Below are 15,994 nucleotides of genomic sequence, written 5' to 3'. Positions count from 1 at the left end.
CAGCGGTATTACCTATAATATCGTCGAAAGGGAAAAAAAACAATTTACGCTCCCGAAGTGGCGAGAGAGAATATTTTTGGAGAAGAAACACAAAAGACAGAAACGTAATACACAGATCGGCAAGGACATTATGAATGCTCTCGCGAAGTGGGCTGTTTTTCTGGATAACGATGTCTTTTACTGTGCGATAAGGGTGCAATAAAACAAAGTGAATGAGGGGTGATTTATATTCATCATAAGCAACTTTATGTGCGAATCTCAAAATCCACACTAAATATATACAGAAAAAAGTGCTGAATTCAAGATAAATAATTACTCCAATATTCCTTAGCAAATCTCTGTTTGGATTAAGTAAATTTTGCTTGGACCAAATAAATATTTATTTGGATAATTTAATTGGAAAATATTTTACTTGAATCAAGTAAATATTATTTGGCCCAAGTAAACATTTACTAAGGAGTATCGGAGTATATTTATTATTATATTTACTTGAATCTAGCAATTTTTTTCTGTGTAACAGTTTCGTGTATTAACGAATTTGCTTCCGCAATTTATCTCAACACACATCACGAATAACATAATTTTAACCCGATTGAACTGAAATTAAGAAATCATCATTATGTAATACGCATATCGTATTACATGATGATGACTTCTTAAAAGAAACAAATTGTTTTTTCTGTACGTGATATGAATGTAAGAGTAATATTTAGTACAACTTTTCTGACAAAATATCAGGTAAACAATGATAATTGTAAGACAAACGCGAAACGCTGGGCTTATCAGAGCGACGGTAAGAGCGTTTACAAAGGTAACAACATACAAATTAACGTACAGAGACTCACTGTACGGATGCGAGGAACTCGAAGGGCGGCGATTGCTCGACTTCAAAGGGGATTTTCAGCTTAAAAGGAAATTGCCGTGACATGTTACTGCGTTACTCCGTCAGATTCAGAGCACGCGTCGCGCGTATCTCCATCCCTTCCCGAAAAGATATAGTGTTGCGGGTGACACATTGACACTCCACATTATATCGGCGCAAAAATGTGAGATATTGGCTTTGATGGTCATGACGCGTAAGTGCCGATCGACATTACCGGCACTAACGCCAATCATCATCCATCATCAGCATGTCAATTTTGTGACACACTACAATTTATAACTGAATTCGGTCAGGTGTTTTTAACATAGAATGTGTCAGAATTGCAGGTAAACGGCTAGAAGAACTCACAAGAACAGATACAAAATGAGTCTCGGAGTCTTCTATATCTTGAAAACCACTAATGTACGGAAACTCAGACGAACGATCACGATTAGGCCAATCGGCTTCGTATTGTAACCGTAGTTACAATACGAGACATATGGAGGAAATAAATAAAGAAGAGGAATTGTGCCTCTTCTGTACTGAGGACTTGTAACGTAATAACAAGTAATTTTTTCCGATATTTCAGGGTTTGACTACGTCTTTCTACAAATAGACGTAGAAAGGATATCAAAAGTAAAGTCTGAATTGGCCAAAGATATACGGAGAAGCCTAATTGCAAGTAAGGCAACAAAGAGACTCTAAGTCTGAACAAAACTGTATGGATACGCTCAAAATTCAACCGCGTAAAAGTGCAACGACGAATATGTTTAACAAGACTGTGTTATTTTTTTCTAGGTAAAATTACTTTAATATGCAATTTAATAACGAAGCACCGAAAAGGCATTTATTATATCATGTTAAGTATAATCTTAACTTGTGATCAACAATTTTCCAATTACACTTCAAATCGCATCAATATCTAATCAAATCTTATTATAAAAATGTTTAAAATTTTTATAAGTCAGTATTTAAACTGTCTTCCCATGGTAATTACATAATTTTGCGCTACCGTATTATAATTTTAAATGTTACTAATACATCGCATGTAACACAGATACATATGATGCTGACGCCTTCATGATCTAGAATATGATTAAACACATTATCATTCGTAAAGAAATATATATATATATATATGTGTGTGTGTGTGTGTGTGTGTGTGTGTGTGTAAACAATATATTTGGTAATATAAGCGCTGAAATTAATTAGTAAACATACAAATTATTAGACAATAATAGAAAAAGAAAAATTCTCAAGCTTACACTAGCGAAAGCTTCTAACGATAAATTCATCATCCCTCCCGCCGTGATACTTAGTTGTTTCTGTGATCTCATAATGACAAATAATACATTTTTACCGTGATCAGACGACATGTTATACCATAATGATTCGTACGCTGCATCGGCGAGTAATCTACTCTGAGATTGAGAGCAATGCAACAAACAAAGATTCAAGTAAACTGATATTCCCTTTTATTTAAAAAATTAAAAACAGTAATTATAATCTATAAATATCATAAAATATTCGTAAAACAATGGGAAATAACTGTGTATATATGATTAAATCTTGCACGATAATTTTAGTGTAGCTACAATAAAAATGGCGAACAAACAAAAATTTCCGCTTATTATAAAATAGATGTATCTTTTTAAAGATATTTCAATCGAAAGCTATGCTAAACAATCAGGCCACTACGATTAATAATTAATTATTCTATGAGATTATGTGAAAAAGCCATGTACATTTCAACATTTCTCAATATATTCACTAACCTTTATACTAAGATACTCTCCCGCAAAGCAAAAGATAAAAATTTCCACCATTATAGCGCTGTAAGCAAATATGGTTTTCACCAAGCCAACGCCAAATTCATTATGAACAGACTATTACATTAAACGATCAGTTAAACTGAATTAATTACGATATCTATTATTACGCATTCGTAAGGATACTTCGATACTCACTGTAATGACGAGAAGTCCTAGGCAACAAATGACTAATGTATTCCAAAATACTTGCATCAGAGCCATAAAGGAAAAAAGTTGATCGAGATTCTCGGAAAATGTGATCACTTTATTGTGCCTCCCAATCAGTATATTTATTATATGTCCAGAAGATCCGTAATGAGATAGTTTCTCAGAAGCAGTTTTGAAATCTTGACATATGATATCAATTTGTCCGCTTGCGTGAAATACCTAAAAATACTGAAATTTCTGTAAAGATCTCAAGTGTTATTTTTAAAGAAGAAAATGCTTCCTGAAAGAGATCATTATCAAATTAGAAAGGAGAAAACATAATATAATATTGCCCATATTTGTGAATACGATAACCGATTATTCACATAATCATTTTTGTAGCGATAACTTTTTATAATTTTAGGTAAATTTTCCATTAATGTCGGACTTCGTGTAAAACCGAATTTCATAAGTGAAATTAAATAGTCAGTAAAACTAAATCACTTTCCGGGTTGCCAGTCGACTCGTTATAAAATTTTGCGAGACATACCAAAGTAAAGATCAAAGCGTTCAGAATAGCAACCGTGTATGTATTTAACAAAACATGGAGAAACAAGATGACGACGAGTAGCTCGTAGATCGGCGACTGCTCGGCCTCAAACGGAAACAGTATCTTGATAGGGAACGGTCGTGAGATATTATTGTCGCCCTCAGCCACATGTACGATACCAACCGCGTAATCACCCAGCAGGTATAGCACACCGGCGGTCACGTTGAAGCTCACCATAGCGTTCGAGCAAAAATGCGCGATACTGGCTTTCGCCGTCATTAACCGAAAATATTCATCAATATTCACGCACTCGCGCCAATCAGTGTCTATAGCGGCCAGTATTTCGCGAACCACTCTGCAATGTGTCACTTTAATCGAAATATCTCGTTCGGTGGCGTTATCACGTCTACACGAAATTATACATCGTCCCATCGATTAATTTAGACGGCATAATTATTAATTAAAGTTCCGTTTAGAAATTCCGTTAATAAAATCTAACGGACGAACGATACACGTTAAGAAACTCGGCCTCTCTTCTCGAAGCGAAAACGGATCGAAGAAACTGAAATTCGCATCAGGTGCGGTATCTTACCGATGATTCTTCCAAAGTGTCAATAGTTTGATGATCGTCAAACTATAATCTAAAGTCGGCGGCAAGCTGTCCACGAGATTCTGCAGCTCGCCGAAAGAGCAGTGCGCGAATACGTACAAGTACTGAAAGCATTGCACGATTAGTATGCTTGATATATAAATGAGCCGATTAATGGCGGCATGTGGCATGTTCGGCCACACGCCGAGGAATCGAAGTCCACTTTTCAGTGATGGACTGATCGTGCTCGTGACTATCATTTGTTAACGATGTTGAGAAGATACGAGGGAACTAAAGCCGGATAATGCACGTGGTGTACTGAAAGCGCACCGACCGATTCTCCAAGTGCACCCCCATGTGTCTCATATCCCCACTCCGGTTAACACTGATCAATCGTTACGTCTGCGTTGTGTAATATAACGGTAAGTTGAGATACTGCTCATTATCGACATTGACGTCCTGTAATTCCACTCTGTAATTCCACTCTGTAATTCCACTCTGAATAATATTATCCGACCGCGCATTGACGTTCTGAATAACGCCCTCTGAACACACATCGAGAAAAAAAGTTACACGTATGCCTCTTCAAGAGGTGAACAATTTATTCCGCAAATTTTCCTTCACCACAATGTAAGGCCGTCAACAAAAAACGGGTGACCCTCGCATTTTCTACGTGCACCGAAGACTATGTAACGTACGATGACTAGGTTGAACGATTATAATTCCGTATTAGTTATTCTAACAGAACGGAACTGAATTGCACGTGTGGCCACGTGTTTTGCAAGAAATAAACGAAAGAAGAATATTATGTCTCCCTTTGGCGAATAGCGAATAATGGCGTGTAATTTTCATAAATATTATGATGATATGTGTCCTCAAAAGTGCGCATATGGAGGTATATCAAAAGTTTAAATATTCTATATCGACCAGATATACGTAGAAGTTTAATGGAAGAACAAGTAATGTAAGGATGCTATCTAATACCTGTATAGAAATCTACAAACTTCCCGGAAAAAGAGCCACTTTATTTTTTCAAAAAAAGTATGTTAATATATAACATAACATCGAAGTAACAAAGAAGTATTTCTCATATCTTATTAAATATGAACTTAGATTTCATAAAATACAAATATTCGATCGCTCACATAGCCGATATCAAAATTCGTTATACAGTTATTATGTAATGTCATTTCACAAGAGTTTCTAAATTGTCACTCAGTTCTAATGACGCCTTTCAGTATTAATCCTGAGATACTATAGTTTCAAGTAAAATCAATACATTGCATTCAAGACGGACACATATGAAGCCGACGCTTTCATGATCTACAATTAGATGAAACAAATTAATCACAAACAGATGCATACATGTGTATAAGTAAACGTTATATTTGGTAAAAAGAGCCGGAATTAATTAGCAAAAGTTTATAAATTATTAGATAGCTCCTGATCACGAAAAATTCGAACGCTTACACTTGCGAAGGCTTCTAACGATAAATTCGCCATTCCTCCCGCTGTAAGGCTTAATTGTTTCTGTGATCTCATAATAACGAATAATATATTTTTACCGTTCGTAGGCGACATGTTGTACCATAAAGATTCATACGCTGCATCGGCGAGTGATTTACTCTGGGAGTAATGAAACACAACAGAAATTAAAATAAAATTATATCATTCTTCCGTAGATAAATTAGAAATAGTGGCTATAGATTATAAATATCACTCACACACACACACACACGCGCGCGCGCGCACGCACGCAAATGAGCCATTCGCAATACAATGAGAAATAATTCAATATATATATATGGGTCATTCCATGTGAAAGGGGTACGCTCAAAAATTAGATTTGATCGAAACCTATGGCAATCGGTAGTACTATTTTAGAAAACATTTGTCGAATTTTTGCGGATTTTTTGACCCACACCATGAGCTTCTATGGCTGTCATAAAATTCGAATTTTTGCTTCGACTACCAGTCTCTTAATTCTCGTCGTCGTCGTCGTGCCAATAAAAAAAATCTGAAACCATTGTAACTTTATAGCATTTTTCCCGTAGAATCTGAAAATAATATTTATAAAATTTTAGGGGGTAGTTTTCACCCTTATTTTGAGATTTTAATGTTTAAAATCGAAATTTCGCAAAGTACGCCACCTTCGATTTTTTTTGTTTTTTTTATTTTATTCCCTTTTAAATTTGCTTTCGATTAAGTCATGTCTCATGATGGTAATCGACCTGGAACAGGCCCAACATAAGGCCCAAAGGCAAAAATCCACCTTTTTACCGTTATATCTCAACCCTCAAGACGGTTGGGCCTGTTCCAGGTCGATTACCATCATGAGACATGACTTAATCGAAAGCAAATTTAAAAAGGAATAAAAACAAAAAAAAATCGAAGGTGGCGTACTTTGCGAAATTTCGATTTTAAACATTAAAATCTCAAAATAAGGGTGAAAACTACCCCCTAAAATTTTATAAATATTTTTTTCAGATTCTACGAGAAAAATGCTATAAAGTTACAATGGTTTCAGATTTTTTTTATTGGCACGACGACGACGACGACGAGAATTAAGAAACTGGTAGTCGAAGCAAAAATTCGAATTTTATGACAGCCATAGAAGCTCATGATGTGGGTCAAAAAATCCGCAAAAATTCGTCAAATGTTTTCTAAAATAGTACTACCGATTGCCATAGGTTTCGATCAAATCTAATTTTTGAGCGTACCCCTTTCACATGGAATGACCCATATATATATATATATATATGTGTGTGTGTGTGTGTATATATATGTGATATTTCTTAATCAATATATATATGTGTGTATATAAGTGATATTTCTTAATCAAAAATTGTCTTATACAATCATCCTACTATAATTAATAATTAATAATCGATTTAAATTGTTTGTGAAAAGCAAGGACACAAAAAATGTTTAAATAGTTACTAACCTTAAAACTAATATATTCTCCAGCGAAGCAAAAGATAAAAATTTCCACCATTATGCCGATGTAAGCAAGTAGACTTTTCACCATTCCCACGCCAGCTTCATTAGAAACAGACTGTATCATTAAACCATCAGATAAATAGAGTGAATTACGATGTCTGATTCACTGAATATTCCTAGGGATACAGCGATACCCACTGTCATTACGAGAAATCCCAGGCTACAGATGACCAAGGTATTCCAAAACACTTGCATTAAAGCCATAAAAGAAAAAAGTTTATCGAGATTCTTGGAAAATAATATAACTTTCTTGTGCCTTTCGATCAATATTCCTATTTTATGTTCACAATATCCACAATAGGACATTTTCTCAGAGATGGTTTTGAACTCTTCACATATGATATCAATTTGTCCACTTGCATGAAATACCTAAAATACACGTAAGTTTCTGCAAAGATTTCAAGCATTATGTTTGAATAAGAAGATATGGTCCGAAGATTACGTGTATTAAAAGAAAATAGAGTGCATAAAATAATATTGCTTAAACATGTCAACCGATTTTTCAATTATAACATTTCCGGTAAGGTGAGCATTTCATATCTTCGAATCAAGTTTTTACCAATGCTATAATTTGTGTAAAGGCAACTTTTGCAGACTTCACTTAAATCGCAGCTGATGTAATACAATTTCACTCACATAGATAATTTTATGTTATGAACCGACTTATTACAGAATATTGTGAGATGTACCAGAGTGAAAATTAGCGCGTTCACAATAGTAAGTGTGTACATGTTTAACATGACGTGCAGAAACAAGATGACGACCAACAGTTCATAGATCGGCGATTGCTCGGCCTCAAAAGGAAACGTTATTTTGATGGGAAACGGTCGTAAGGTATCATTGTCACCCTGGGCCTGATGTGCGATACCAATCGCGTAATCGCCCACGAAGTAGAGCGCACAGGCGATCGTGTTGAAACTCAGCATAGCATTTGTGCAAAAATGCGAGATGCTGGCTTTCGCCGTCATCACTTGCAAATACTGATCGACGTTCACGCACTCGCACCAATCACTGTCCATAGCGGCCAGAATTTCGCGAACAACGCTGTAATGTGTCGCTTTAATCGGATAGAGATACTTTGCACGGTGGCGTTATCACCTCTACACGAAATTACACATCGTTGAATTGACCAATATTTAGGTAACATAATTGTCAATTAACGTCCAGTTTTAAAATTAACGGATGAATGGTGCACATTACAAAGATTCTCCGTCTTGTTCTTCGGAAACGGATTGGAAAAACTAAAACTCGAGTTGTCTAACGCGAAATCTTACCGACGATTCTTCCAAAGTGTCATCAGTTTGAAGATAGTTAAATTATATTCTAATGTTGTCGGCAAGCTGTCCACGAGATTCTGCAACTCTTCGGGCTTGCAGTGCGCGAACAGGTACAGATATTGAAAGTATAGCATGATCAATATGCTCGTCATGTAAATTAGGCGGTTAACGGCAGCGAATGGCATGTCCGGCCATATACCAATGAACCGAAGACCGTTCTTCAACGACGGACTTATAGTGCTCGTAATTATCATCTGTCAACGATAGCGAGGAGATGCGAGGAAACTAAAGTCGGAGCATGCACAGCACGATGTGTTGAATAAACTAAGAGAGTACCGACCGATTCTCCAAGTGCATCCCCACGTGCTGCGTCCCTACTCCAATACCCACCGGTCAATCGTTATTATGCGTTGCATAGTATAACAGAAAGTCGAGATACAACTCATCATCAGCATGGACGTCTTGTAATTCCGTCGACTGTTCGAAATAATGCCTTCTGGCCGCGCATCGGAAAAAAAGTTACACGTATGTTTCTTTGAGGGGTGGTCGGTCTTTTTCCGCGAATTTCCCTTCACGACAATGTAATATGACAATGTAATATTTCGATGAAAAGTGTCTGATCCTTGCGTTTTTTACGTGTACCGAAGACCATTAAACGTATGGTGACTCGGCTCAACGATTGTAATTCCGCATTTGTTATTTGAACAGATCGAAATTGAATTACATTCGTGGCCATGAGTCTTGGAAACGAAGGGAGAAAATCGTATCTCTCTAGGACTGCAGGCGGATAACGAATAATAGTGTTTAACTTTCATAATTACTACTTTCATAATTACTACACTATGCGTGTTCTCAAAGGTACATATTGAAAGGTGTATCAAAAGTTAAAAAATTCTTCATTGACCAGGTATATTTAGAAATCTAGAATAGGGACAAATATTGTAAAGATATTATTTAACATGTGTGTAGAAATTTAAAAATTCCTTAAAGAAAATTCAACATAAATACCTTTAATATAATGTGAAGCCACTTTATTTTTTTCGAAATAATTATTTTCATGAATAACATGACATTAGAGTAACAAAAGTGTATTTCCCATGTCTTATTAAATATGAATCTGGATTTTACAAAAAGCGAATCACCGATCGGTTTCACAACCGATATCAAACTTTGTTACATAATTATTATATAATTTTATTCATAACGGTTTCTAAATTGTGATCCTAAGGATGCCATATATTGTTAACGCTGGCATACTACAGTTTTAAGTAAAATCAATACATAGCATTCAAAACAGACACATATGATGCCGATGCCTTCATGATCTACATTAAGATGAAACAAATTAGACGCAAAGAGACGCATATACATTTGTAACTAAACGTTATAGTTAACTACGTAGGAATTAATTAACAAAATAACACAAATTATTAAACAGTTACTGAAAAAAAGTTACTGAAAAAAAATTTTGGAATCTTACATTAGCGAAGGCTTCTAACGACAGAGTTGCCATCCCTCCCGCCGTGAGACTCAATTGTTTCTGTGATCTCATAATTACGAATAATATATTTTTACAGTTCTTAGGCGACATATTGTACCATAAAGATTCGTAAGCTGCATCTGCGAGTGATTTACTCTGAGAATAATTTAACAAAACAGAAATTAAAATAAAATGATGTACTACTTCATTAAAAAAGTTAAATACAATATCTAAATGTTATGAATATCACACAAATTATTTATAATACAAAAAAAATAACTTTCTACAAACACATACATACACGCACGCAAAAACACGCACAAATCGTGCTTATGCACGCATGTCGCATGCACACACACACACACACACACACACACACACACACATTCACGCCAGTATGTAAATATAATGTATATGTGATGACTTTTTACATTATAATTACAATATATAGTACAAAATATAAAAATAAATAAACAAACTCACAGTTACTTTAAAGTCATGTGCTTTCTCAAATGTAAATGTTATAAACAATTTTAGCTGAAAATTGTCATAGTCTATACATATATTAACAGACTATTTACTAACCTTAAGTCTAAGATATTCTCCGGCAAAGCAGAAAATAAAAATTTCTACTGTTACACCAACGTAAACAAATACGGTTTTTACTAAACCAAAGCCAGGTTCATTATTAACAGACTGTCAATTAAAAGGTCGAATAAACTGAATGAATAACGGTATAGAGCATTTGTATGGACATGGCAATACTCACTATTATGAAGAAAATTCCTAGGCTACAGATGACCAATGTATTCCAAAACACTTGCATCAAAGCCATAAAGGAAAAGAGTTTCTCGAGATTCTTGGAAAACGATATAATTTTATTGTGCTTCTCGATCAACATTCCTATTGTATGTTCAAAATATCCGTAATAGGATATTTTCTTTTCAGATATGGTTTTGAATTCTTCACATATGATATCAATTTGTCCACTTGCATGTAGTACCTAAAATAAACTTAAGCCTCTGCAAAGATTTCAAATATTATATTTGAATAAGAAAATACGTGGTGAAGAATATCTCCGTTAAATAGAGAAATATAAACACATTATATTGTCCACATAATCGAACATAATAATTGATCATCAAATAATAAAAATTGCGAGACGGGCGACATTTAAATTTCATATCATTATATCCACTTTTTACTAACGTCAGCATTGATGAAAGAAAAATTTTTGCAGAACAAGTTTAAATCGCAACAAAAATAATATTATTTAATATACACCAATAATATTCCGGTTATTACAAACCGACTTATTACAGAATATTATAAAATTTACCAGAGTAAAAATTAGCGCGCTCACAATTGTAAGCGTGTACATGTTTAACATTACATGCAGAAACAATATGACAACCAATAGCTCATAAATCGGCGATTGCTCGGCCTCAAAGGGAAAAGTTAGCTTGATGGGAAACGGTCGTGAGGTATCATTGCTGCTCTTGACCTTATGCACGATATTAAGCGCATAATCGCCCAGGAGGTAGAATACAGCAGTGATCACGTTCAAGCCGAGCATAGCATTCGAGCAAAAATGCGAAATGCTGGCTTTCGACGTCATCACTTGTAAATATCGACCGACGCTGATGCATTCTCGCCAATCAGTGTCCATAGCGACCAGTATTTCGCGAACTACGCTGCAATGTTACGCTTTAATCGAATAGATATTTTCCATGTGATGTCGTTGTCACATACATCTACGTTAAATTATGTACTTCCTTGCATCAAACAATATTTAGAATATGGAATTATTAAATCACGTTGCCCTTTAACAAAGAACAACAGGAACGAATAGTACACATTGACGGATCCGGCTGCGGTTCCGTTTCTCAAAGGCAGACACAAATCTGAAAAACTAAATTGCGTTGTCTGACGCAGGACCTTACCAACGATTTTTCCAAAGCATTGTTAACTTCACGATCGTCAAACTGTAATCTAGAGTTGCCGTCAAACTATCTACAAGATTCTGAATCTCGTCAAACTTGAAGTGCATGAAAACATAGTGATATTGAAAAAACTGCACGATCAATATGCTCAACATGTAGAAGAGCCGATTAACGATGCCATATGTCATGTCCGGCCACATGCCGAGGAACCAAAGGCCATATTTCAGTGACGGACTTATAGTGCTCCTGATTATCATCTGTCAGCGGAGCGAGGAAATGCGAAGGAACTAAAGCTGGATAATGCACGGCGCGTGGTGCACGATAAACTAAGAGCGCACCGATTCTCCAAATGCATCTCCCATGTGTCCCATGTCCCCACTCCGGTTAACACCGATCAATCGTTACGTCTGCGTTGCGTAATATAACGGTAAGTCGAGATACTGCTCATTATCGACATGGACGTCCTGTAATTTCACTCTGAATAATATTATCCGACCGCGCATTGACGCTCTGAATGATGCCCTCTGACCACAAATCGAGAAAAAAAGTTACACGTATGCCTCTTCGAGAGGTGAACAATTTATTCCGCGAATTTTTCTTCACGACAATGTAATACTGTCAACAAAAAACGGGTGACGCTCGCATTTTCTACGTGCACCGAAGACTATGTAACGTACAATGACTAGGTTGAACGATTGTAATTCCGTATTAGTTATTCTAACAGAACGGAACTGAATTGCACGCGTGACCACGTGTTTTGCAAGAAATAAACGAAAGAAGAATATTGTGTCTCCCTTTGGCGAATAGCGATTAATGACGTGTAATTTTCATAAATAGTGATATGTGTCCTCAAAAGTGCGTATGTGGATGTATATCCAAAGTTAAAAAATTCTGTATCGACCAGATATACGTAGAAGTCTAATGGAAAAACCAATGGTGTAAGGATGCTACATAATACTTGTTTTGAAATCTATAAGCTTCCCGGAAAAATAGCCACTTTATTTTTTCAAAAAAATATGTTAATATATAACATATCATCTAAGTAACAAAGAGGTATTCATTATATCTTATTAAATATGAATTTAGATTTCATAAGATACAATTACTCGATCACTCGCATAGCTGATATTAAAATTTGTTATGCAGTTACTATGTAATGTCATTTCACAAGAGTTTCTAAATTGTCACTCAGTTCTAATGACGCCTTTCAGTATTAATCCTGAGATACTATAGTTTCAATAAAATCAATACATTGCATTCAAGACGGACACATATGAAGCCGACGCTTTCATGATCTACAATTAGATGAAACAAATTACTCGCATACAGATGCATACATGTATATAAGTAAACATTTTATTTGACGACAAGCGCTGAAATTAATTAGCAAAAACTTATAACTAATTAGACAGTTATTGATCAAGAAAAATTTGAAACGCTTACACTCGCGAAGGCTTCTAACGATAAATTCGCCATTCCTCCCGCCGTAAGGCTTAATTGTTTCTGTGATCTCATAATTATGAATAATATATTTTTACCATTCGTAGGCGACATGTTGTACCATAAAGATTCGTACGCTGCATCGGCGAGTGACTTACTCTGAGAGTAATGAAACACAACAGAAATTGAAATAAAATGAGGTACTTCATTAAAGAAGTTAGATAAAATATCTGTAGGTTATGAGTATCACACAAACACATACATTTTTTATAATACAAAAAGAAATAATTTTTCATAAACACATACGTGCACGCACGCACGGACACATACGCACACACACGCGCAAACATACAAACATATATATATATATATATATATACATTCACGCTGGCATGCACATAAGATGTATATGTGATAATTTCTTACATTACAATTACAGTAAACAGTACAATATATAAAAATGAAGAAACAAACTCACAGTTACTTTAAAGTCATATGCTTTCTCAAATGTAAATGTTACAAACAATTTTAGCGAATTGTCTTAGGCTATACGTATATTAACAGACTATTTACTAACCTTAAGTCTAAGATATTCTCCGGCAAAGCAAAAAATAAAAATTTCTATTGTTATACCACCATAAGCAAATACAATTTTCACCAAACCGAAACCAGGTTCATTATGAAAAGACTGTCAATTAAAAGGCTGAATAATAAATGAATAACGATATAGAGCATTTGTATGGCTATGACGATACTCACTATCATGAAGAAGATTTCTAAACTACAAATGATTAATGTATTCCAAAACACTTGCATTAAAGCCATAAAAGAAAGAAGTTTATCAAGATTTTTGGAAAACAATATGACTTTATTATGCCTCTCAATCAACGTTCCAATTGAATGCTCAAAATTTCCGTTATAGGGTGTTTTCTCTTCAGATAAGGTTTTGAACTCTTCACATATAATATCAATTTGCCCGCTTGCATGGAGAACCTAAAATAAAGTTAAGTCTCTGTAAAGATTCCAAGTATTATGTTTCAATAAAAAAATACATTGTGAAGAATATCTCCCTTAAAGAAAGAAATATGAGCATAACATTATATTGTCCACATAACCGAACATAATAATCGGTCATCAAATAATAAAAATTGCGAGACAAGCGACATTTAAATGTCATATCTTTATATCCTTTCTTTACCAACGTCATAATTGATGTAAGAGAACTTTTGCAAACCAACAGCAAGTAATATTATTTATTTCGCATCAATAAATTTCTATTATTACTGACTTATTATAGAATAATGTAAAATTTACCAGAGTAAAAATTAGCGCGTTCACAATAGTGACTGTGAACACATTTAATATGCCATGCAGAAACAAGGTGAGAACCAACAGTTCATAGGCCGGCGATTCTTCGGCTTCAAAGGGGAAAGTTAGCTTGATGGGAAATGATCGTGAAGTGATATTGTCGCTTTTGTCCTTATTAAGCGCGTAATCGCTCAGAAGATAGAGTATAGCAGCGATCGTGTTCAAGCCCAGCATAGCATTCGAGCAAAAATACGAAATGTTGGCTTTCGACGTCATCACTTGTAAATATCGATCGACGCTGATGCATTCACGCCAATCAGTGTCCATAGCGACTAGTATTTCGCGGACTACGCTGTAATGTTATGCTGCAATATTACACTTTAATCGAATAGAGATTCTTCATGTGATGTTGTCATATTCATCTACATTAAATTATATACTTCCTCGCATCAAGCAATATTTAAATTGTACGGTTATTAAGTCACGTTGTCTTTTAATGAAAACTACAGGAACAAATAGTACATTGACGAACTCGGCTGCGGTCTCGTTTCTCAAAGACAGACACAAATCTGAAAAACTAAAAATTGCGTTGTCTGACACAGGACCTTACCGACGATTTTTCCAAAGCATTGTTAACTTCACGATCGTCAAACTATAATCTAAGGTTGCCGTCAAGCTATCTACAAGATTCTGCATCTCGTTAAACTTGAAGTGCGCGAAAACGTAGTGATATTGAAAAAATTGCATGATCAATATGCTCAACATGAAGAGGAGCCGATTAACGATGCCATATGTCATGTCCGGCCACATGCCGAGGAACTGAAGGCCATATTTCAGTGACGGACTTATAGTGCTCCTGATTATCATCTGTCAGCGAAGCGAGGAAACGCAGAGGAACTAAAGTCAAATAATGCACGGCACGAGGTGTACGATAAACTGAGAGCGCACCCACCGATTCTCCAAGTGCATCTTCCATGTGCCCCATGTCCCCACTTCGGTTAACACCGGATCAATCGTTACGTCTACGTTGTGAATATAATAGTAAGTCGAGATACTGCTCATTATCGACATGGACATCCTGTAATTCCATTCTGAATAATATTATCCGACCGCGCATCGACGCTTTGAATAATGCCTTTCGACCGCACATCGAGAAAAAAACGCATGCCTCTTCGAGAGGTGAACAATTTATAATGCGAATTTTCCTTCACGACAATGTAATGCCGTCAACAAAAAACGGGTGACCCTCGCATTTTCTACGTGCACCGAAGACTATGTAACGTACGATGACTTGTTTGAACGATTGTAATTTCGTATTAGTTATTCTAACAGAACGGAACTGAATTGCACGCGTAGCCATGTGTTTTGTAGAAAATAAATGAAGGAAGAATACTGTGTCTCCCTTTGGCGAATAACGAATAATGGCGTATAATTTTCATAAATATCATGGTGATATATGTCCTCAAAAGTGCTAATGTGAAGGTATATCAAAAGTTAAAAAATTCTGTATCAACTAGATATACGTAGAAGTCTAATGGATAAACTAGTAGTAAGGATGCTACCTAACACCTGTATAGAGATCTACAA

The 15,994-nt window shown here is 35.5% G+C and overlaps 4 protein-coding genes across 4 annotated transcripts; all 4 read right to left on the bottom strand.

Moving 5' to 3' along the window:
* Positions 1–1,896: 1,896 nt before the first annotated feature.
* Positions 1,897–4,219, bottom strand: LOC106749160 (odorant receptor 13a-like). Its single transcript, XM_014628322.1, has 6 exons — positions 3,963–4,219; positions 3,371–3,776; positions 2,830–3,060; positions 2,638–2,748; positions 2,128–2,283; positions 1,897–1,947 (listed from the first exon to the last, which is right to left on the bottom strand). The coding sequence occupies exons 1-6, from the start codon at positions 4,217–4,219 to the stop codon at positions 1,897–1,899; spliced, it is 1,212 nt and encodes a 403-aa protein (XP_014483808.1).
* Positions 4,220–5,209: 990 nt separating this feature from the next.
* LOC106749159 (odorant receptor 4-like) lies at positions 5,210–8,370 on the bottom strand. Its single transcript, XM_014628320.1, has 6 exons — positions 8,234–8,370; positions 7,649–8,003; positions 7,098–7,328; positions 6,904–7,014; positions 5,430–5,585; positions 5,210–5,282 (listed from the first exon to the last, which is right to left on the bottom strand). Exons 1-6 carry the CDS (start codon positions 8,368–8,370, stop codon positions 5,232–5,234), a joined length of 1,041 nt encoding a protein of 346 aa, XP_014483806.1. The 3' UTR covers positions 5,210–5,231.
* A 1,140-nt stretch (positions 8,371–9,510) lies between these two features.
* On the bottom strand, positions 9,511–10,617 carry LOC106749166 (odorant receptor 13a-like). Its single transcript, XM_014628329.1, has 4 exons — positions 10,486–10,617; positions 10,302–10,412; positions 9,717–9,872; positions 9,511–9,561 (listed from the first exon to the last, which is right to left on the bottom strand). Exons 1-4 carry the CDS (start codon positions 10,615–10,617, stop codon positions 9,511–9,513), a joined length of 450 nt encoding a protein of 149 aa, XP_014483815.1.
* Positions 10,618–12,903: 2,286 nt separating this feature from the next.
* On the bottom strand, positions 12,904–15,392 carry LOC106749158 (odorant receptor 22c-like). The gene is made up of 7 exons (XM_014628319.1): positions 15,360–15,392; positions 15,018–15,274; positions 14,414–14,759; positions 13,859–14,092; positions 13,677–13,787; positions 13,103–13,258; positions 12,904–12,954 (listed from the first exon to the last, which is right to left on the bottom strand). Exons 1-7 carry the CDS (start codon positions 15,390–15,392, stop codon positions 12,904–12,906), a joined length of 1,188 nt encoding a protein of 395 aa, XP_014483805.1.
* Between the last annotated feature and the right edge of the window lie 602 nt (positions 15,393–15,994).

This window comes from Dinoponera quadriceps, unplaced genomic scaffold (assembly GCF_001313825.1).
Source record: "Dinoponera quadriceps isolate SergipeBrazil2010 unplaced genomic scaffold, ASM131382v1 scaffold3514, whole genome shotgun sequence".
Lineage (NCBI taxonomy): Eukaryota > Metazoa > Arthropoda > Insecta > Hymenoptera > Formicidae > Dinoponera > Dinoponera quadriceps.
Note: the sequence above shows the minus strand (reverse complement) of the source record. Positions and strands in the feature narration are given on the sequence as shown.

Coding starts and splice junctions, on each gene's coding strand:
- LOC106749160 (XM_014628322.1), bottom strand. CDS start 4,219: ATGATAGTCACGAGCACGATCAGTCCATCACTGAAAAGTGGACTTCGA. Junction 2,749..2,829: donor TAGGACTTCTCGTCATTACA/GTGAGTATCGAA, acceptor TTAATGTAATAG/TCTGTTCATAATGAATTTGG. Junction 2,284..2,637: donor GAGAGTATCTTAGTATAAAG/GTTAGTGAATAT, acceptor TCTCAATCTCAG/AGTAGATTACTCGCCGATGC.
- LOC106749159 (XM_014628320.1), bottom strand. CDS start 8,370: ATGCTATACTTTCAATATCTGTACCTGTTCGCGCACTGCAAGCCCGAA. Junction 8,004..8,233: donor ACACTTTGGAAGAATCGTCG/GTAAGATTTCGC, acceptor GACACATTACAG/CGTTGTTCGCGAAATTCTGG. Junction 7,329..7,648: donor ACGCGCTAATTTTCACTCTG/GTACATCTCACA, acceptor CGTGTATTTTAG/GTATTTCATGCAAGTGGACA.
- LOC106749166 (XM_014628329.1), bottom strand. CDS start 10,617: ATGTTGATCGAGAAGCACAATAAAATTATATCGTTTTCCAAGAATCTC. Junction 9,873..10,301: donor GAGAATATCTTAGACTTAAG/GTTAGTAAATAG, acceptor AATTATTCTCAG/AGTAAATCACTCGCAGATGC. Junction 9,562..9,716: donor CGTTAGAAGCCTTCGCTAAT/GTAAGATTCCAA, acceptor ATCTTAATGTAG/ATCATGAAGGCATCGGCATC.
- LOC106749158 (XM_014628319.1), bottom strand. CDS start 15,392: ATGGGGCACATGGAAGATGCACTTGGAGAATCG. Junction 13,788..13,858: donor TAGAAATCTTCTTCATGATA/GTGAGTATCGTC, acceptor TTTAATTGACAG/TCTTTTCATAATGAACCTGG. Junction 13,259..13,676: donor GAGAATATCTTAGACTTAAG/GTTAGTAAATAG, acceptor CATTACTCTCAG/AGTAAGTCACTCGCCGATGC.